The 21,391-nt window shown below is 48.2% G+C and overlaps 1 protein-coding gene across 4 annotated transcripts in view; it reads right to left on the reverse strand.

Annotated features, from left to right (window-relative positions):
• LOC102944212 (PML nuclear body scaffold) overlaps nucleotides 1–20,974 on the reverse strand; it is a 76,863-nt gene extending 55,889 nt beyond the window's left edge. The window contains exons 1-6 of one of the 4 annotated variants that reach the window (XR_006284119.1): nucleotides 20,800–20,974; nucleotides 18,489–18,973; nucleotides 10,566–11,149; nucleotides 9,329–9,390; nucleotides 4,754–4,840; nucleotides 3,268–3,523 (exon numbers count right to left, since the gene is read on the reverse strand). Coding sequence is in view for 3 of the 4 variants with exons in the window: in XM_043523314.1 (XP_043379249.1) it covers nucleotides 3,268–3,523; nucleotides 4,754–4,840; nucleotides 9,329–9,390; nucleotides 10,566–11,149; nucleotides 18,489–18,973; nucleotides 20,800–20,805 (1,480 nt within the window). In the remaining variant the exon portion in view is untranslated. The remainder of the gene's footprint in view (nucleotides 1–3,267; nucleotides 3,524–4,753; nucleotides 4,841–9,328; nucleotides 9,391–10,565; nucleotides 11,150–18,488; nucleotides 18,974–20,799) is intronic. The other 3 variants (XM_043523314.1, XM_043523315.1, XM_027822352.3) reach the window with 3 other exon arrangements.
• Nucleotides 20,975–21,391: the final 417 nt, after the last annotated feature.

Consider the following 21,391-nt stretch of genomic DNA (forward strand, 5'->3'; position numbering starts at 1 on the left):
TGATGGCTGGGTATGTGTGGAAGTACTAAAGTGTGATGGGGTGTGCATGTCTCAGCCAACGACAACACTGAAACCGCCTCCTGCTGCTAGCCTGTTTCCTCATCTGGCTCCATGGATGCCACTTCTCTCCCAGGGCCTGTTACCTGCCTCCTCATGCCTACCCTGGAAGTGTGGCCCCATCACTGCCTTCTCCAGCTCCTCTGCCAGCTCCCCTGCATTCCAGGATCCAGTGGGAAGTTGCCTCCCTCCATGGATATGGTCCATCCTCTCTGATGGACATTGCATTTTTTCTCCTCCCCTCACCATTCCCTCTGCTTGTGGGCCATTGATTGGCTCTCTGCGCAGGGGTGGTGCAAGAGTATTCTCCTCTGAAACTCCTCCTAGCTGGAAAAAGCCTTCTTGTATCTTTCTGCCTCACCAGCCTGTTCACCCAGAGGGGGTTGGTTCACCTCTGAAAACAGGTCTCTCCTTTGGCCTATGGCCCTGATCTAGCAAAGACCTTAAATTTAAACACCCAGGACTCAAATGAAGGGATTTGCTGGATCAGCAGCTGTATCTCTCAGCTCCGCTTGTAAGGACTTCACTATGGAAAACAACATGGGAGGCTGCATTTTTAAAAGTATCCACCAGATGTCCCCGCTGCAATCCCTGTCTGTTTGCCAGCTGGGACTGATCTGGCTTGGAGGGCTGGGGAAGGGTCCAGTACTATCTGGGCAAGGCTGTGGCTGCATTTTAGACTGGTAGGGCTTGATCCCTGGCTGCACTGTGCCTGAACCTGCCTTGCCAAGCTCTGTGGCCTCACAAGCCTGCTAAGCGGCCCCAAGAAGGTTCCCCCCGACCCCTGTGTGGTACTTGCTGATATAGGACCTCTCTCTCATACCACCTCCATGCTGCCTGCCATAGTGGAGAGGCAGGGGCACCCAAAGGGGTATGGTCAGAACAGCCTGGCTTCACTGACCTAGCAGTTGAGGCCCAGATCTTCAGGCGGCCTAACTCCCATTGATTTCAATGGAAGTTAGGTGCCTAAGTCACTTTGGGGATCTGGGTCCTGGTGCCTTGTGGGTGTTACAGGCAGGTGTAGCTCAGGGTGCTCTAACACAGAGGGCTGGGTGGGAGACACGGCTGCAGGAGCACCAGGGGTAGGACACAGAAAGCAGGAGATGTAGGTCAGCTTTGCTCACCATCCCAATGTGAACTCTGGGCAATTGGGACTCAACCCTGCAAGGTCCTGGAGGTGGTCAGCTACACAGCGCTTTTCCCCTTTCACTCTCAAAGTGCCTTACAAGGGAGGTCAGTATCTATATCCCAATTTTACAACTGGGGAAACTGAGGCACAGAGAGGGGTGACAGCTTCGCTAAGGTCACCCAGAGCTGAGGGACAGAGCTGGGAACTGATGCCAGATATCCTTGGTTTAGGGTGACCAATAGTCCCTTATTACAAGGAACATCCCATATTTTTTCATCTCTGTACAACAAGGACAGGAGTTGCTAAGTGCTGCAAAAAGCAGAAGAAATACCCTTGGTGAATGGAGGTGAGTGCTGCTTAGTATCAGAGATCCTAGTTTTCCATTATAACGCCCCCCCAAAAAGAATTCTCTGATAAAAAACATAAAAATCTGGTTTTTTCCACTATTAAAAGGAAACACTGAACTGTAGTTTCCCTAGCCACAGTATAGACAGGTATCCATTGAACACAATGTTTGATTGATCTATTTACAATTTTTCAGCTAGCAGCCTGAACCCTGCCGCCCGGGGCTGACAGCCGGAGCTCCGCCCGGTCTCCTGATTATCTGAATTTTTAATTATCTGATCTGTCGCTGGTCCCAATTAGATCAGAGAATCGGGGTTCCACTGCACATGTTCTTATTTTTTCACAAAATGTAAAAACTAAAGATTCTCTATAAAAACACAGGTTTCAGAGTGGTAGCCGTGTTAGTCTGTATCAGCAAAAAGAACGAGGAGTGCTTGTGGCACCTTAGAGACTAACAAATTTACTTGAGCATAAGCTTTCATGCACTAAAGCCCACTTTATCAGATGCATGCAGTGGAAAATACAGTAGGAAGCTATATATATACAGAGAACATGAAAAAATGGGTGTTGCCATACCAACTCTAACGAGACTCATCAGTTAAGGTGGGCTATTATCAGCAGGAGAGTAAAAACTTTTGTAGTGATAATCAGGATGGCCCATTTCAAACAGTTGACAAGAAGGTATGAGTAACAGTAGGCAAAAAATTAGCATGGGGAAATAGTTTTTAGTTTGTGTAACGACCCATCCACTCCCAGTCTTTATTCAAGCCTAGTTAAATGGTGTCCAGTTTGCAAATTAATTCCAGCTTTGCAGTTTCTCGTTGGAGTCTGTTTTTGAAGTTTTTTTGTTGAATAATTGGACAATCAATTACAGACCTAAAAGTTGCAATTATTCAACAAAAAAACTTCAAAAACAGACTCCAATGAGAAACTGCAGAACTGGAATTAATTTGCAAACTGGACACCATTAAATTAGGCTTGAATAAAGACTGGGAGTGGATGAGTCGTTACACAAACTAAAAACTATTTCTCCATGCTAATTTCCCCCTACTGTTACTCACACCTTCTTGTCAACTGTTTGAAATGGGCCATCCTGATTATCACTACAAAAGTTTTTTTCTCCTGCTGATAGCCCACCTTAATTGATGAGTCTCGTTAGAGTTGGTATGGCAACACCCATTTTCTCATGTTCTCTGTATATATATAGCTTCCTACTGTATTTTCCACTGCATGCATCCGATGAAGTGGGTTTTAGCCCACGAAAGCTTATGCTCAAATAAATTTGTTAGTCTCTAAGGTGCCACAAGTACTCCTCGTTCTTTTTATAAAAACATGAATTCCATGTTTTTCCCTGGCAAACAGATTTCTAGGATCCCTGCTTCTTCTTCTTCATTGATAATAATAAATAATAGGAGGAGGAGAGGTGAGATGGGGGTGCTAAGAAAACAGTCCCAAATGTTTGTTTTGAACTACAATGTTGGCAACCCTATCTGGGTCCCAGGCCCGTGCCCTATCCACTAGGCTGTACTGCCTTTGCCTTGCTGTTTACATAAGCATGGAAGGTGCAAATTACAAAGCCAGAAATGTGGAGGGTGAGGCCATGACCTCTGCTTCATAATCCTTACGTTCCATTCAGGACCCTTCTCGTGGTGATGTCTAGCTGCTTTGGCCCAAGCTTCCCTTTCAAGATGCCCCACGGTGATCTCCCAACAAGGCTCCCACTTCACTCTTCCTACCTTGATCTCCGGGCTCAGAGTGGGCGTTTCCCAGCTCCTGAGAGAGCACAGCTCTCCTCGCTGCAGGAGCCCCTCCACAGTTTCTGCTGGGTGTTGAGGTGCTGGGTCCAGGCTGCAGGTCCAAGTCTAGCAAGCCCTGGTCGCACTTGCTGGGGTTTCTCTCCAGCATCTTGGGCTGAGATTCAAGCTTTAGCACCTTGAGAGGTGTCTGGACGGCCTTTTCAGCTTGGCCTGGTTTCCTCTTCCCTGGGGAGGCCTGGGGAGAGAGAAGAGCCCCTAAGCAGTATGGGGATGGGTACCCGTCCAGGAAGCGTTGTGGGGCAGGCTGACAGTGTCCTAGGCCAGAGGTTTGCTCGGTCCTCTGAACACCCAGCCCAGCTGTGGGGGACTCTTTAAAATCCAATTACTGCTCAAAAGGTCCAGGGTAAACTATAAAGTGCTGGACTGTGATTGGGAAGTGAGGCCTCTGCTCTGTCACCCAGCTCCCTGGAGCCTGGATCTGGGCTCCGGATGCCATATGCTGTCTGCAGGGGGTGGGCGGAGTGGGTGGAACTATAAGCCTCCTTCCCCCCACTCCCCCATGCCCCAGTTGGCGCTGGCTGGGTGCCCAGGGCAATGGGGGAGGCAAACTGCACCTTTCTCAGGGCTGCGATAAATGAGATCCTCACCAAACCCCCGCAGTAGAGAGGGCTACGGGAGGGACCGTGACGCCCCAGGGGTACTGCTGGGGCAGTAAGCTGCACCCGTGACCACTAGCTCAGGGTGAGTCCGAAGGGCAGCCTAGCCCTACATGGTCAGAGTACTGAGCGTGAGCTCTTTGGAGCAGTGGCCATGTCTCTGTGCTGCGTTTGTACAGCGCCTGCATAGCACAATGGGCTCCTGGGCCATGCCTGGGACCTAGAAGCTGCTGCGCTACAACCAGTGACACTCCCTCCTCTTCCCTGTGCTCTTTACGAAGCGCTGTAGTGAATCTGGGGCCCGAGTGCCAGCCTCTCTGACCCACAGGACAGACTCTGGGCAGGAGGCAGTCGGGTGAGCTTCCTCCACCCCACTTGCACCCCACCCTGCCCTGCAGAGACCAACAGAAGTGCCGGGTTTGTCCAATTTTTGGAGGGGCCCTGGGGGATGCCTCCAGCAGGTGGCATAAGGGGCAGAGACCCCAATACGCTCCAGGGAAGAGAAAAATACCTCCATCATACCAGGGACAGGCTCCCTTATGCTGGGCATTGACTTAGGGAGACACAATCCCTGCCCCGAAGAGATTACAGGCAAGAAGGCATGGAGGCAATCAAATAGATACAACGTGCTGGTGTGAATCAGCATAGCTCTGACAACTTTTCACTACAGCCCAGCCATCTGCTGTACCTTTTGGTCCAATTGTTCTGCTGGCCGCTGGGCTCCTCCCCGCTGAGCTCAGGTCCCGATCGGGGATGGAGGGTCATCTGCAAGCCAGAGCGCAATGTTCCATAATCAGCAGGAAACTTACCATGCCCAGGTGCGCCTCCTGGATGTTGCCAGTAAGCATGGGAACCGGGTGCTGCTCTTGAGTCCTAAGCTGAGTGAACTCCCCTGGCTGGAGAAAGCACAAAGGAGCAATTAAAAGGAGCCCTTGGCATTCGGGCTGATAAGGGCTAGTGCGTATGTGAAGTCAGCTTCTCAGAGTTCTTCTAATCTGGATATCACAGGGGCCAGATCCAAAGACCTTGAGGAGCTGCTTCCTCAGCTTGGGCTGATTGGTGGCCTGCTACAGCTGGGGAGAGAGAAAGGGAGAAGGTGCTGCCAGAGAGGCTGAGGAACCACTGAGTGCAGGGGCCTGGTGGGATGCAGCCCAGCTAGTTGGACCTCCAGAGGAAGAGGATCACAGGACAGGAGTCTGGGAAACAGCTTAGGGAATAAGAACATAAGAATGGCCTGAGTGGGTGAGACCAATGGTCCACCTCACCTAGTATCCTACCGTCTGACAGTGGCTGGTGCTAGATGCTCCAAAGGGACTGAATAGAACAGGACAATTATCAAGCGATCCACCCCTGTCATCCACTCCCAACTTCTGGCAGTCAGAGGCCAGGGACATCCCGAGCATGGGATTGCATCCCTGATCATCTTGGCTAACAGCCATTGATGGAGTTATCGCCCTTGAACTCATCTAATTCTTTTTTGAATCCCATTATACTTGTGGCCTTCACAACATCTCCTGGCAACATGTTGTACAGGTTGATTGAGCATTGTGTGAAGAAGTACTTCCTTATGTTTGTTTTAAACCTGGTGCCTGTTAATGTTCCTGTGTTATGTGAAAGAGTAAATAACATTTCCTTATTCACTTTCTCCACACCATTTATGATTTTATAGTCCTCGATCATATCCCTCCTTAATCATCTCTTTTCTAAGGCGACCACTCCCAGTCTTTTTAATCTCTCCTCATACGGAAGCTGTTCCATACCTCTTAATCATGTTTTGAGATGGGTGACCAGATCTTCATGCAGTATTCCAAGTAAGATGGATTTATGTAGTGGCATTATGATATTTTCTGTCTTTATCATCTATCCCTCTCCTAATGGTTCCTAACAGTCTGTTAGCTTTTTTGACTGCTGCTGCACGTTGAGCAAATGTTTTCCCCAAGATCTGGGGAATGACCCCAAGATCTTTTTCTTGAGTGGTAACTGCTAATTTAGGTCCCCATATTTTGTATGTACAGTTGGGACAATGTTTTCCAGTGTACAATAATTTGCATTAATCAACATTGAATTTCATCTGCCATTTTGTTGCCCAGTCACTCAGCTTTGTGAGATCCCTTTGTAACTTCACATTCAGCTTTGGATTTAACTGTCTTGAGTAATTTTGAATTGTCTGAAAACTTTGCCACTTCACTGCTTACCCCTTTTTCCGGATCATTTATAAATATGTTGAACAGCATTAGTCCTAGTACAGATCCTTGGGGGAACCCCCACTATGTACCTCTCTCCTGAAACTGACCATTTAGTCCTACCCTTTGTTGTCTCATTTAACCAGTTGCTGATCCATGAGAGGACTTTCCCTCTTATCCCATGACTCTTTACTTTTCTTAAGAGACTGAGGTCTGGGACTTTGTCCAAGGCTTTCTGAAAGTCCAAGTACACTATATCAGCTAGATTACCTTTGTCCACATGCTTGTTGACACACTCAAGGAATTCTAATAATGGTGAGGCATGATTTCCCTTTACAAAAGCCAGGTTGACTCTTCTCAACATATTGTGTTCATGTATAATTCTCTTCTTTACTATAGTTTTAGCCAGTTTGCTTGGTACTGAAGTTAGGCTTACAAGCCTGTGAGTATGTCTACACTGGCAAATTTCTGTGCAACAAGAAATTTTATTAAAGAACAACACTTTTATTAAAGCATTGGAATTAACTATTGTTGCATGTCCACACTGTGTTCCTTGTGACGGTGGAGCGCATCCACATTAGCAGCTCTTGCAACAACAAAGAGAGCAGCGCACCATGGTAGCTATCCCACTGTACAACTGGCTGCAGGGTGCTTTGGGAAGGGTTCGCAATGCTTCATGGGCAGGCACAGCATTGCATGATGCAGGTTTCCCAATCCCATTGTTCCATGGGCATCTTACTACATTGCCAGCTGCTTTTCAACTGAAGTGGGGTGTGGGGTGGCAGAGTGTGTGACGGGAGTGTGTGTGTATGGACAGGGGGAGAGACTATGCTTTGGGGGACAGAGTGTGTCAGCTTGCTGTCTTGTAAGTTCAGACAGCAGCAGGAAGCAACCAGTTCTGAGGCAGGGAGAGGGGGACCCCCTGCCATCAGCCCCCGCCTTCCTCCCCAGCTCTCTGCACAACAATCTGTCTGTCTCTCTCAGCTCTGTGTTCAACAGCAGAAGCATTCCACATCAGCGGTTTGCTTTGTGTCCCAGAGCAGATCAGCTCAGAATGCAAGGGTTGTCAGAAACAGAGCTTTGAAAGGGGAGGGGCACATGTCTCCAGAGCAGCAGAGTTCAAAACAATGAGCAGAGCAGCCACTTGAGGGATTACAGGACACTTCTGGAGGCCAATTGATTTCTTTCTGCACTGTAATGTGTTTACACTGCCAATACAACGCTGGAGCCTCTGTGCTTAGGACTCTCAGGGTAGGTATACACTGCTCACGATGCCGCGGCAGTGCTGTGACATGAGCAGTGTAGACACACTTTATCGCCGGGGAGAGAGCTCTCCCCGTTGATAAAAAAAACCCCACCCTGAACATGGCTCCCGGCAATAAACCGCTGTCTATACTGGCACTTTTCAGCACTAAAACTTTTGTCGCTCAGGGCGGTGTTTTTTCACACCCCGAACGACTGAAGTTTTAGCGCTGAAAGTGGCAGTGTAGACACAGCCTCATCGAGGTGGTTTTTTTGCAGCGCTGCAACTGAGGAGTTTCTGTGCACTAAGTGGTTTGGCAATGTGTACACCTCGGGAGTTACACTGCAGAAAGCTGCTTTACTGTGCTGTAACTTGCAAGTGTAGACAAGGCCTCTATTTGCAAGGATCGCCTCTGGAGCCTTTAAAAGAAAAATCAGTGTTACATTAGCAATCCTCCAGTAATCTGGTACAGAGGCTGATTTAAGCATTAGGTTACATACCACAGTTAGAAATTCTACAATTTCATGTCTGAGTTCCTTCAGAACTCTTGAGTGATTACCATCAGATCCTGGTGACTTATTACTGTTAAATTTAAAAATCTGTTCCAAAGCCTCCTCTACTGACACCAATCTGAGGAACTGTCCCAGATTTGGGTAATCTAAAAAGAATGGCTCAGGTGTGGGAGGCCACATCCTTTGCAGTGAAGTCTGGTGCAAAGAATTCATTTAGCTTCTCCACAAGGGGCTTGACTTCCTTGAGTGCTCCTGTAGCCCCTCAATCATTCAGTGGCCCTGCTGATTGTTTGGCAGCCTTCCTGCTTCTGATGTACTTAAGAATTTTTTTGCTATTAGTTTTTGTGTCTTTTGCTAGTTACTCTTCAATTTCTTTTTGGGCCTGTCCAATTTAGCTTTTACCGCATTTTGTACTCGGTTGTTTAGCCGTGGTGGCACTTTTTTGGTCTTCTTATTATTTTGTTGTTGTTGCCTTTTAAGGAACAGTCACAAGAGTGAAATGCCTGTAAGCTGCATGGATACTATTTTAAAACACCATAAGAGAGGTTCAAAATAAATGTAGACCCCAAATCAACAACAACAACAAAACAGTAAGAGGACCAAAAAAGTGCCACCACGGCTGTTCTCTCCTTGTTATACCGGGTCGTTTTCTCTGTTGGTCACAGGTGTGGCTGCCTGTTTCCAGGGTTGGCAGTTCTGGCAGCTATGCAGGGGTGTAATCTAGATGATTGCCTGTAAGCAGGAAAGGCTCTTCTCTCCCTTCTGCTCAGGCTCAGTAAGGGGTGTGTGACCCCGTTACAGAGATCAACCACTGAGAGGAGGAGCAGGCAGAGCAGCAGCTGGCCAGCGAATGGGGTGTGGTGACAGAACAGGGTGGGAAGAAGGGATGTGTCCTGCTTTGAGCAGGGGGTTGGACTAGATGACCTCCTCAGGTCCCTTCCAACCCTGATATTCTATTATTCTATGTTGTAGAAAAGAGGGAAAGGTCTCTGAATGTGGGCAAAAGTGGGGGCTGTTCCAGATGAAGGGAGCGGCATGAAACAGACCTGTCCCCTAGTGTGGGAGATGGGGACAAAGAGAGAAGAATGTCATGGAGTAGAACTGCATGGTGGTGAAGGTCCCTGGGGGATCTCTGTTATTAGGTGTCTGGACAGAATCTCACCCACGGGCTTCAACACAATGAGGTGCCATGCTCCCCTCCTTCGGCCTTTTCCCTGCTAGTGCTTGGTGGGAGGGTCGTGGCAGCCACGCTCCTATCAATGAAGAATTGGGTCCCCCGCACACTCCTTGTCCTGCTCAGCACTCCTTACCCCCCATCACGCATGTAAATTTGGCCAGTATGGCAGGTGGGAGAAACTACAGAATCAGCATCTCCACTAGCCCTTGGCATGGCAGGAGCCCTCCCCTACCCCTTTGATAAGGGCAAATGCAAATAGCTCCTCTCACCAAGTCCTTAGGTGAAGATACCTCAGTCATTGGAGCTACTCGGGCAGCGCAGGAGGCAGCATCTATGAAGGAGAAAGATTGAGCTGGGTGAAGCTGTTCTCAGAGGCAGTGAAAATACTCCCAGATTCGTGGTTACAGTGTTGGCAGAGTGTCCCCATGCCCTGCAAGCAGCTGAGTTGGGGGTGGCCTGGGCGGAGGGCCTGTAATAGTAAGATCTGGCTTGCTTCTCATTCTGATTCTCAATCCCTCATCAGAAGCCCGACTGCTAGGTTCTGGATGAGCCAGGGACGTAGGTGCCTGCTATCTTTGCCGGGAGTCCAGCAAGCAGAACCACAGCAGTGAAACCAGCACGTCATAAAATCCAGCCTAACTATCTTCATATTTGCATGGGGAGATGAGGCAGAGACCGCTGAGTGATGCTACCGTTGGACCAACCTCATTGCTAGTGGAACTGACTGCAATGGAGTTACACCAGGGGTGAATCTGGCCTTCTGCTTTCGGACAGAGCACAGAGTTGCCACCTGGCCTGCAGTGATGTGGGAATGGCCTCAACTGGAGGAGGTAGTGCTGAGTCCTTTGAGACACTGAGGCTCTGCTTTTGGGAAACAGCTTCCAATTCTGAAGGGGCAACTCCTAGCACTTAAAACATCCAGCTAGTTGACGGGCAGGCCCAGTCTCATCAGAGTGCTATGGACTGCAATCCCAAAACTGGAGAGCACAGGCTGGATTCTCCATTGTCCTGTACCTCAGGTCATCCTTTACACCAATAGGTGCAAAAGGCTAGGGAATCAGAAAGGGAGCTATTGCCACACACTTCGCATTGGTGGGAATGATGGACCCATGGCATGGGGCGATGGGGAATCAGGGGAATGGGACCGAGGCTGAACTGGCCCATTTCACATCACCTCCCACCACCTGAAAGTTAGAGCACTGTTAGCTGAATGAGGGCCAATTATGCAAAGAGGGAAAGAATTCCTGGACATTTGAGAGATGCTGATATTTTGTGGGTTTTAACGTAGCTGCCCCAAAGTGTAACATCTTCCTCAGATTTCACAGGCAGCATTTTGCAAGAGGGAAAATAGTTTGCCCCATTTTCGAGGTATAGTAATTAGAAAGGCAGGGCAGGTGCTACATTGAGGACATCAGACATGGCATCATGCAGCCATGCCCCCATCCCGCCAAGCACTACCCCATCTCACTCCAGCAGGAGCCACACAGATCTGTGAAAGCATCTTACCTCTCTCCCCAGTCACTCTTTCAAACAGAGCCTGGAGTTTGGCTTTACACTCGGCGAAGTCTCCAGCCTGGACACTGGCACCCACTGCCAGAGGCTGCAGCTTCATGAGCTCCTCTAAGGATCCTTTGATGAAGGGGTGCATGTCCATCACTTCCTGGTCTGATGCATAGAGATGCATCTTCTCCACTAGCTGCTCACTGGCCCCCATCCTTTTGAGCACAGCTTCCATCTGCTTCAGCTTCCCCTCTAGGTCCTCATTCCCCAGGCGGTGCTGTCTTTCCACCATCTCCAGCAGCTCCTGCTCCTTCTCTTGGATCAACTTCACCATGTGTTGGATGCTCTTTTGGATCAGCTCCTGGTTTTCAGTCCTCACCCGGTCCAAGTGGTCAGCTTTGCCCTTCAGGCTTTTATAGACATCTTCAAAGTGGGCCTTCTTCCTCTTCAGCTCTTCGCTCAGGCTCCCCAGCTCCTCCTGCCGCCGCTCGATTTCCGTCTGGATGTTGCAGTAGAGTTTTGAGTGCTCACTATCCAGGAGCGCACAGGAACAACAGAGAGGCTTGAAACATCCTCTGCAGTAGATACTACCGATGCAAGCACAATACAGCTTAATTTGAATGCATCCTAAGAAGTCCCTTCTTCTCTACAACCCACTGCTTGGCCTACAGTTGGGGCTGGGGCAAGGCCTTTGGTTGTAGCCACATCCTGAGCCTCGTGATTAGAGCTGGTGGGGATTTTTTCAAATAAACATTTTTTTCACCGAAAAATGTCAATTAGTCCCCAGTGAAACCATTCACAAACAGGATCAGTGTCAACGAATTTCATGACTCGACAAAATGTCAAGCAATGTTTCAAAAGGGTTAGTTTCAACATTTTCAAAGTGAAAAATTCTGGTTTTCTGGTCCAAAACAATTTAAAAAAAAAGAAATTTAAGCTAACTGCAGTCAAAAAAAGGGAGAGCTTTATAAAAAGAAAAAAAAAGGTCAAAACCGAAGCAAAATGTTTTGATTTATACAAACAGAAACCTTTTGCTTTAGAAAAATCATTGAGATTTTGACTTTTTGTCCCGATTCAGGATGTGGGAAAAGTTTTGAACTCTCAAAGATTTTAGTGGGATGGGAAACCATTTCCCACCCAATACTATTGTGATGAGAGGTGTAGTGGAAAAGTGGAGTAGAGGAAGAGAAGGAGAAATAAGATCTCCAAAGTTTCCCACAGGCAGCCAGACTTATGGGGGTTGATTCAAATATTTGGCCATTGGCATATCTCTAACAAAAGCATTCCCTACTGGCATATAGAGAAAAAGGGCAGCGACGTAATGGGATAATAGCTGCATCCTGTGGAAATTCCCTTCCCATTCTGGGGAATTCCTTAGAGATTCTCTAGGACAGATCCTCCTCAGCTGGTGTTAATGGGAATGGTTGTGCTGAAATCAATGGAGCCATGGTGATTTACATCAGCTGAGTATGATGCCTTCTGTTTTTCAGGGAGTCCAGGAGAGGGACAGTCTCCAAAGAGGAGATAAATGGAGAAAAGCTGCAGCCCAGCATAGCCACCCAGAGGCTGGAATCTACAGAGTGATTCATTAGGAACTGTTTGTAGAAGTTGGCAATTCGCTCTTGATGAGAAATGGGATATGCCTGCTGCTCTGATTCCATTTCTTCTCCCACTCAACTGCTTGTAGGTACCAACTAAATTAACAGCCAAGGCACAGAAAGGCTAAGAGACTTGTCCAAGGTCACACACAGTCTGTGGTAAAGCAGGGATTTGACCCCCCCAATCTCATAGGTCCTAGCCTAGTCCCCTAAACACTGGACCAGCCCTCCTTGCAAGGACATACTGGTGCAGCTGCAGGAATGGTACTAATGGTGTTAGCTGCAGCATACCCAGGGCTCAGTCACTACTTTCACCATGCAGATTATGCTGAGCAGATTTCCATGACCTGGTGGTGAAAATGCCTGAGTCCCATCTACTCTAATATCTTAGCACTGATTCAGCTGCACCGTTGCTGGCAGTCGTTGGTGCAGCTGCACCCAGTGAGTAAGCAAGACAGAGTATCCAGCATGTCTGTGCAACACATGCTTCTCATTTGCAGTAATCTCACCGGGCCAGATTCTGGACTCCGTTACAGTGGTATAAAGCCAAGTGTAACCCATCAGTGACAATGAAGTGATTCTGCATTTATAATGGTGGAAATTGGATCTGAATCTGGCCCATTCTGAGTTTAAGACCATGGGGTGTGGGATACAGACACCGAGAGCTTGAGCAAATCTGAGACATGCAGAGAAATGTGACATGCGATTCTCTCTCCTCCCGCCCAGTCTTGTTTCTTTTCATGCCCGTCACTTTTCAGTTTGATGGCATTCCCATTAATCCCACCCCAAAGCATGATTTAAAATCTACAGGCAACTAAAGAAACAGGGCTGGGTAGACGGGAGGAATAATCAAACCATTGTCCTCTAAGAGAACCAGGAATTTAATTACCATATCTGAGGTAGAAGCGAAACTCAAACAGCTCAATGGGACTAAATCGGGGGGCCCAGATAATCTTCATCCAAGAATATTAAAGGAATTGGCACATGAAATTGCAAGCCCATTAGCAAGAATTTTTAATGAATCTGTAAACTCAGGGGTTGTACCGTATGATTGGAGAATTGCTAACATAGTTCCTATTTTTAAGAAAGGAAAAAAAAGTGATCCAGGTAACTACAGGCCTGTTAGTTTGACATCTGTAGTATGCAAGCTCTTGGAAAAAAATTTGAAGGAGAAAGTAGTTAAGGACATTGAGGTCAATAGTAAATGAGACAAAATACAACATGGTTTTACAAAAGGTAGATCATGCCAAACCAACCTGATCTCCTTCTTTGAGAAAGTAACAGATTTTTTAGACAAAGGAAACGCAGTGGATCTAATTTACCTAGATTTCAGTAAGGCGTTTGATACCGTGCCACATGGGGAATTATTAGTTAAATTGGAAAAGATGGGGATCAATATGAAAGTTGAAAAGTGGATAAGGAATTGGTTAACGGGGAGACTACAGCGGGTCCTACTGAAAGGTTTTATTTAATCTTTTTATTACTGACCTCGGCACAAAAAGTGGGAGTGTGCTAATAAAAGTGGGATGATACAAAACTGGGAGGTATTGCCAATTTAGAGAGAGACCGGGATATCATACAGGAAGATTTGGATGACCTTGTAAACTGGAGTAATAGTAATAGGATGAAATTTAATAGTGAGAAGTGTAAGGTTATGCATTTAGGGATTAATAACAAGAATTTTAGTTATAAGCTGGGGACGCATCAATTAGAAGTAACGGAGGAGAAGAAGGACCTTGGAGTATTGGTTGATCATAGGATGACTATGAGCCGCCAATGTGATATGGCCGTGAAAAAAGCTAATGCGGTCTTGGGATGCATCAGGCGAGGTATTTCCAGTAGAGATAAGGAGGTTTTAGTACCATTATACAAGGCACTGGTGAGACCTCACCTGGAATACTGTGTACAGTTCTGGTCTCCCATGTTTAAGAAGGATGAATTCAAACTGGAACAGGTACAGAGAAGGGCTACTAGAATGATCCGAGGAATGGAAAACCTGTCTTATGAAAGGAGATTCAAGGAGCTTGGCTTGTTTAGCCTAACTAAAAGAAGGTTGAGGGGAGATATGATTGCTCTCTATAAATATATCAGAGGGATAAATACCGGAGAGGGAGAGGAATTATTTAAGCTCAGTACCAATGTGGACACAAGAACAAATGGATATAAACTGGTCATTGGGAAGTTTAAACTTGAAATCAGACGAATGATTCTAACCATCAGAGGACTGAAGTTTTGGAATAGCCTTCCAAGGGAAGCAGTGGGGGCAAAAGACCTATCTGGCTTTTAGATTAGACTCGATAAGTTTATGGAGAAGATGGTATGATGGGATAACATGATTTTGGCAATTAATTGATCTTTAAATATTCATAGTAAACAGGCCCAATGGCCTGTGATGGGATGTTGGATGGGGTGGGATCTGAGTTACTACAGAAAATTCTTTCCTGGGTATCTGGCTGGTGAATCTTGCCCACATGCTCAGGGTTCAGCTGATCGCCATATTTGGGGTCGGGAAGGAATTTTCCTCCAGGGCAGATTGGAAGAGGCCCTGGAGGTTTTTCACTTTCCTCTGTAGCATGGGGTACGGGTCACTTGCTGGAGGATTCTCTGCTCCTTGAAGTCTTTAAACCATGATTTGAGGACTTCAGTAGCTCAGACATAGGTGAGAGGTTTTTCGCAGGAGTGAGTGGGTGAGATTCTGTGGCCTGCGTTGTGCAAGAGGTCGGACTGATCATAATGGTCCCTTCTGACCTTAATATCTATGAATCTATGAATTAGTGATTGGTACAGGCAGCAATAGATTATGATACATGTGTATTATATGCATGATTGGTTGGTGAAGCTTCCCCTCGGGGAGGCTAGCTCCCTGTCCTGCCTCTTCTGCCAGTGGCCCCACCCCACTTCACCCCACTCTGCCCCAGGCCCACTGTAACAGGGTGCTGGCCAGGAGGTCCTGGGCCAGCCCTCTGTTAGCCTAGCTCCAATTAAGAAGTATTAATTGGGGCTGGCGGAGTATGCCACGCTTAATTGCTAGAAGGGAAGCACCTGCGGGCCTCATTAGCCAGGGGGCTATATAGGGCTTGCAGGTAGGCAGGCAAGGGAGGAGCCAAGGACTGTGCATCACTGCTGGCTGGAGAAGCTAGCTTTCCCCCAGGTTGCTAGTTTGCAGAGGTCTGTAAATAGAAGGTGGTGGGAGTTGACACCGTGAATAAAATAAAAATAAAATAAAATAATTGTACTCAGAAGAGGTCTCTGGCTGATTTGTTGCAAGGACAAGCAAACTCCTTGTTACGCCCACCTCCTCCTCTGCTCAGCCCCCTCCCTGCCACAGGTGTCCCTCCTCTCCATCCCCCCTCCTCCTTGCCCCTTGGGCCCCCACTGCTGCTCACCAGTCCCTCCTCCCTTTCCGCTCAGTCCCCTTGCCGCTGCTTACCAGTCCCTCCTCCTCCCTCTCAGCCCGCCCTGCTGCTGTTCACTGGTCCCTCCTCCCACCATTGGTCCCCTCCCTACTCACCGTATGCTTCTCCTTCCCCCCTCCTCCCCGCTCAGCCCCACAGCCACTGCTCGCTGGTCCCTCTTCCTCCTGTCCCCACTTGCCCCCCCACCTCCGCTCACTGGTCCCTCCTCTCTCCCCCTCCCCATGTGCATCCCTCCTCTCCTCCCCCCACTGACCCTCACCACATCCCTTCCCCCCTCTTCCCACACAACCCCCCATCGTCACCCACCGCATCCCTCCTCCCATTGGAGGCCAAGCGGGAGGGGAGAAGGGACCGGCGGTCGGGGGCCGAGTGGAGAGGAGGAACCAGCGAGCGGCAGAAGGGACCTCCAGAGAGGGGGTTGGAGAGTGCTGGAGAGGAGCACCAAGGCAGAAAACGCTGAGCTTTTATACGAGCTTTTATTCCTGGGCAGCTGAGGAGGTGATATCTGCTACTCAGCTTCCTGGGTTCATCAGTAATCTCCCTAGGGAGTCCCAGGGACCCAGGAAGCTGAGTAGCAGGTACCGGCTCCTCAGCTGCCTGGGAACCTGCATGGCACATAATAAATAAGCAAACTCTTCCCATGGAAGCCTACTCCCAGCATGTAGGGGAAGAGGTGGAGCCACCATGGCCCAGGCTTCTGGCCGCAGGATCAGTGGTGGCTGCACCGGGGAGGCTTAGCCCCTCCTGGCCTACTGTACCCACTGCCTATGGTTATATGCCTTTCCATGTGACACATGCGTAAGGAGTTTGTAAGACTCTACGAAGGATCTTTAGGAATAGAGGCTTTCCCATACTAGCCCAGAGAGTTCGTCAAGCCAGTGCCTTCAGCAGTGGTCAACATGCACAGTGTCAGATGGTGTGTGAGAGGGAAATCCCAAGATGTACCTGGCCGATTGTTCAACGGAGTGTGTGACCCATGCTTTGTCCCCCGCATTACTGCACCACACATAGAAGTTTGAGTCTCCTCTTGCCTCCAAACTAAAGAGCCTGGTCTTTTAATTCAAGCAATAAGGGCTCATGAATTTAGATGCTGAAGTCCCGGGTTCAGTCCCTGCAGAAGAGCAGCCCTAGGGCATTGTTTGAGGTGCAGGGGGATGCGAATTCCAGCCTGACCCCTGTCGTGATCTGCTGACACCATGAAACAAGGGTGGGAATGTGCAGAGGCCACTTGAAAAAGAGCTGGCCTCATTTTACAGATGGGGAAACTGAGGCACAGGAAGAGGCTGTTGTGACAGTACACCCTATATTCTGCATAGAAATATGGTTATGATGTGAATATGGCATAACTAAGATATACTTTATGCAAGATGGCTCATGTAAGATATCATTGGAAAGGTTATGATTTACTGAATGTGATTATCTAATTTGTATGCATGTATCATTTCTGTATCTAAAGTTAGGAATATTGACTATGTAACAATTACATCTGCGTGTGTACTTTGGAGGAACGCCTGCCAAACAGTAGGCAATCCTCCTGAATGACCCATTTAAGAAGGACAATAGAACTCTGAAGATACAAATCTCCCACCTTCCTGAGGTGCTTCCTGGGATGCTGTATTGACACTACAAGGTCAGGTGATAATCTCACCTGATGAAAAATACCCCTTTGGACACAGCTGGTACTTTTCCACTGTAGGGGGATGGGGATCAAACAAAGGATTCCTGCCTTAGGTAAATCCTTTTTAAGGGCTGGGGAGCAGGTTGATCTGGACTCCTCCATTGCCTACCCAAGAAGAAGGACTGCTGAAAGTACCAGAAGGGACAAAGGAACCAACCTGAGGGGAAAGGCAGGGGCGAGTCCAGACTGTGACAGGGGTCCAGTCTGTAAGAAGAAATGACTGGAACTCTAAGATACAGAAACTCGGCAACTTACCTTTGCATACTAACGTTTACCAATCTCCTAGCTCAATAGGAGCTCTAAGTTAATTAGTTTGAGGACCCATTGTCTCACACTCCTTAATGTTTCTCTTCCTGACAACTATATTTCAACAAACCCTTCAAGCAGCATTTCTTTAATGAATTATAATTTCAATATAATTCATTCTACTTTCACACCTAAAATAACATTTAGAGTGAGAAATTACTTTTTGAAACCACTCTCTTTAAGATCTTATGCTTAGTATGCATATTTTGTTTTATTTGCTCAGTAATCTGCTTTGTTCTGTTTGTTATCCCTTATAATCACTTAAAATCTGCCTTTTACAGTTAATAAATTTGTTTTGTTTATTATTAAACCCAGTTTGTGCAATTTCTAACTGAGGGGGGAAGAAGTTGTTCATATCTCTCTTCACATTGAAGGAGAGGGCAAATTTTTATGAGTTTGTGCTGTGCAGATCTTTCTATACAGCACAAGACAATATTATTTTGGGTTTATTCCCCAAAAGGGGTGTGCAAGTGAGTGCTGGGTGAATCCTCTCACACAGAGCTGGCTTCAGTTTGTGTTTGCATCTGGGTGTGGCCCTACCTCTGTGTGTGTGCTGCAAGGGGCTGGAGAGCCTAATTCAGCAAAACAGGGAGAGGGAATCCAGGTTGGTGGAGCAGGTGGGGCTCAGTGAAACCCCGGTACATCCAGAAGAGGGGTCCAACCCATCACAGCTGTGACTTGCCCAAGGTCACATAGTGGGTCAGTGGAAGAGCTGGGAACAGAACCGAAGGGCCATATTCTTGCTACATGACTCAAGTAGCTCCTGCGGAAGTCAATGGGAGTTACTCTCATATCTTGGTGCAGGAAGAAAGGGTCCTAAGTTCCCTAGACTCCCAGGCCTGGCCTTCACCACAGACCCTCCCTCCCAATATCCTTTTCCAATGTGCTCACAACTGTATGGGAATAAATCATAGAAGGTTGATGTTCTTACCTTGTAATGTAGTTCTGGTCATTGTGGGTGGGATTGGAACAGAAGAGGATTCTGGACTTTCTTGCTCCCTCCAGAAACTGTTTGGCAGATTCTGCCTTCAGCTCCCTCACCTTCCTGGTTTCGTGGCTTTTCTTCTTTGAGAACCACTGGTGGGCCTCAAAGCATCTGATGCAAAAGAACTCCTCACACTCAGAGCACCAAAACTCAGCCAGATCTCTGCAGCGGTCACAGACCAAGTCGCTGCTGCTGACAATCTTCTGGTAGGTGCTCAGCTTGGCCTGCAGATTGGCAAAGAGCAGGTTGTCCTGGTCTGGGATCCCGCTGGCTTGTGGGATGGGAGCCTGGCAGATGGGGCACTGGCCAACGGGCTTGTTCTCTTCCAGGCAGTCGGTGCACAAAGTGTGAAGGCAGGACAGGAGCTTGGGATTCCTGGGTTCTTTCTGGCACCCCTGGCAGAGCAGGAACTGAAATTCTTCCTCCATCACCTTTGGGAGAGAGAGACCCAGGGGGTCACCAATGCTGTGCTGCTCTGCTATGAGCCCCAGTGAGTGATGGGGGTTGGGGGGGGAAGAGATGTCTCTATATAACAGTAATAATATTACAAGCTAACCATGTACTGTATTTTTTTAAAATCCCTTCTATCCATTTTAAATTTGCCACCTTTCAATTTCCCCTTGTTTCTGTGTTTTGAGGAAGGGTGAAGGGGAACAAAGGGAACTATGAAGTGTTGTGAGGTGTGGTATATGGCCTGTGTGATGGGGTGGACTAGGCCTAGAGGCCCCCTACTGGAGGCTGCAGGATCCTGCCTCTGAATATGGCACTCATATGTTTGTGCCTACATATTGCAAATTCATGGCCCTCAACATCATGCGAACTGGCTTATTACAGAACACAGTTCACAGTGACATTGCATGCAGCAGGGCTGCATGCCTATCTCTCCTGGGTGTCTACATTCTCTCCACTGCTCTAGTATAAAACCTCACCATGGAAAGATTATTTTATCCAGTCCTGGGAGGCAGGGAAATATTATTATCCCAATTTTGCATATGGGCAACTGAGACACAGCGTGGTTCAGTGACTCGCCCAAGCCACCCAGGGGATAATATGCAGAGATCTCACAACTCCCCAGCTGTAACCACAAAACCATCTCACCCCTCTTCCCCATTGTGTCTGCCAACTAGTCACCAGCTTTTAAAGCAGAGGCTTGACTCTTTGTGCCCTGGACAAAGTTTGGAGGAAGACTCCAATCATCCCTTAGTGGTAAGAGATGGAGGAGAGCCACCTCTCCTGGCAGAAAGGAATCCCAGTCCAGGTAGGGCTGTGATGCTACCTCTCAGCACGAGCATACTGTCATGCCACGTGTGAGTCTCTCCACCAAGATCTGTTGGAGGGGTGGCGTTAGCGTCAAACACCACATGACACGCCTTAGTCACTCAATGAACTGCTGAAAGGCACTCAGATACTATAGCCATGAGAGCAGCATACGAACTAATATAGAACAGACACAGCAACAAGTGCAACAAAAAGGATTTTACACTGGAGTGCGGATGGGTGGGAGATGGGGTGAAGCTCCAGCCTTGGCAAAGCTGTAGTTACAAAAAATTAGTCTCCGTTCCTTGTCAGCAAGTTTGCAGAGCAAACTGCAGCCCCTCCCCGGTGGGAATATTAGCCTAGGGATGTGGGTCGCCCCGTGGGTGGAGTACACCCTTAGGGGGTGTTGTGTGGGCTTGTTTTCAGAGGTGTGTGCTGCTTTTGAGACCCATTTCAGCTTGTGGTTGTTGAAAAATCTAGCAGCCAGTTCCCGCTGAAGTCAATTGCAATACAACTTTGTCAGGTTGGGCCTTTGGGATATCACATGGGGAGGGAAGCAGAGAGGGAATAGAGGAACATGCACAAGTAGGATGCCAGCTCTGAGAGCTAATTCCATGGTCCTATTCTGGGCACTAGATCCAGCCTCCTCAATATTTCTGGGATAGCCCCAAATTCACAGCCTGCCTGCCTCATGTGAAGGAAGTTAACGGGACCCTCCAGAAATGCAGGGGTGCATGAAACCACAGCATTTTGCCCTTTCGCATCATGGCACAACGGTGTCACAGGACGCTGACGTACTGAGGCTGTGCCACAATGCTGATGGCTGTTGCGCCATCCCATCTGGAGCAGAGTGTGCCCCACAAAGTGAGTCTCTCCCAGAAATGGTCTCCAAAAAGTGGGGAGCTGGGGTTTGTCTCATGCAGGAATCCCTCCACCCCTTCTGTGTAGCTGGGAAACAAATGGTACACTATCACCCAAAGACGAGTGAAAGATAAAATACCTGCATTGAGAGCGGATGCACAGCCAGCTCCGGCCACGGCTCTGGGGACGGTCTAGCTGCCGCTGTGGCCAAGGGAGAGTAACCGGCCAAGGGAGAGTAACAAGGAGCTTCCTGCAAAGCAGAAGAGCCACAGCTAGTTTCATTTTCTCTGTGTGACCTGCAGGGAGGAGGAGCTGCAGGAAGTTTCCACTGCTGCCAAGGAAGGCAGCACAGCCTAGTGTTGGGGGAAGGGAGCAGCTAGCTGCAGAGCCTGAACAGACCAAGTTCTCCGTTTGCAGGCTGCCTGTCTCAGCCTGCAGCATGCAGGGGGCCAGGCTTGTGCCTTGGCCCTGCCTGGGATGCCAACATGCTCAGTGCACAGCAGGCTCATTCCTAATGAAGCCGGGATGGTACCGACCACTGGGTGCAGTGAGGTCTGCAAGGCCCTGACTTGCCTGTGCCTACGTTTAGCATACATCTAGGTTTTCCTGGACACGATCTCTTTTTTTTTTTGATCTGCCCATCTGTGTCCAGGAGGATTTTTCAAATAGGAGGAAATGTCTGGGATTTTTCCTTTCAGAGCAGACCTTGCAGCTCAGAAAGAGCTGTCTCC

The sequence above is a fragment of the Chelonia mydas genome, chromosome 10, assembly GCF_015237465.2.
Source record: "Chelonia mydas isolate rCheMyd1 chromosome 10, rCheMyd1.pri.v2, whole genome shotgun sequence".
Taxonomy (NCBI): domain Eukaryota; kingdom Metazoa; phylum Chordata; order Testudines; family Cheloniidae; genus Chelonia; species Chelonia mydas.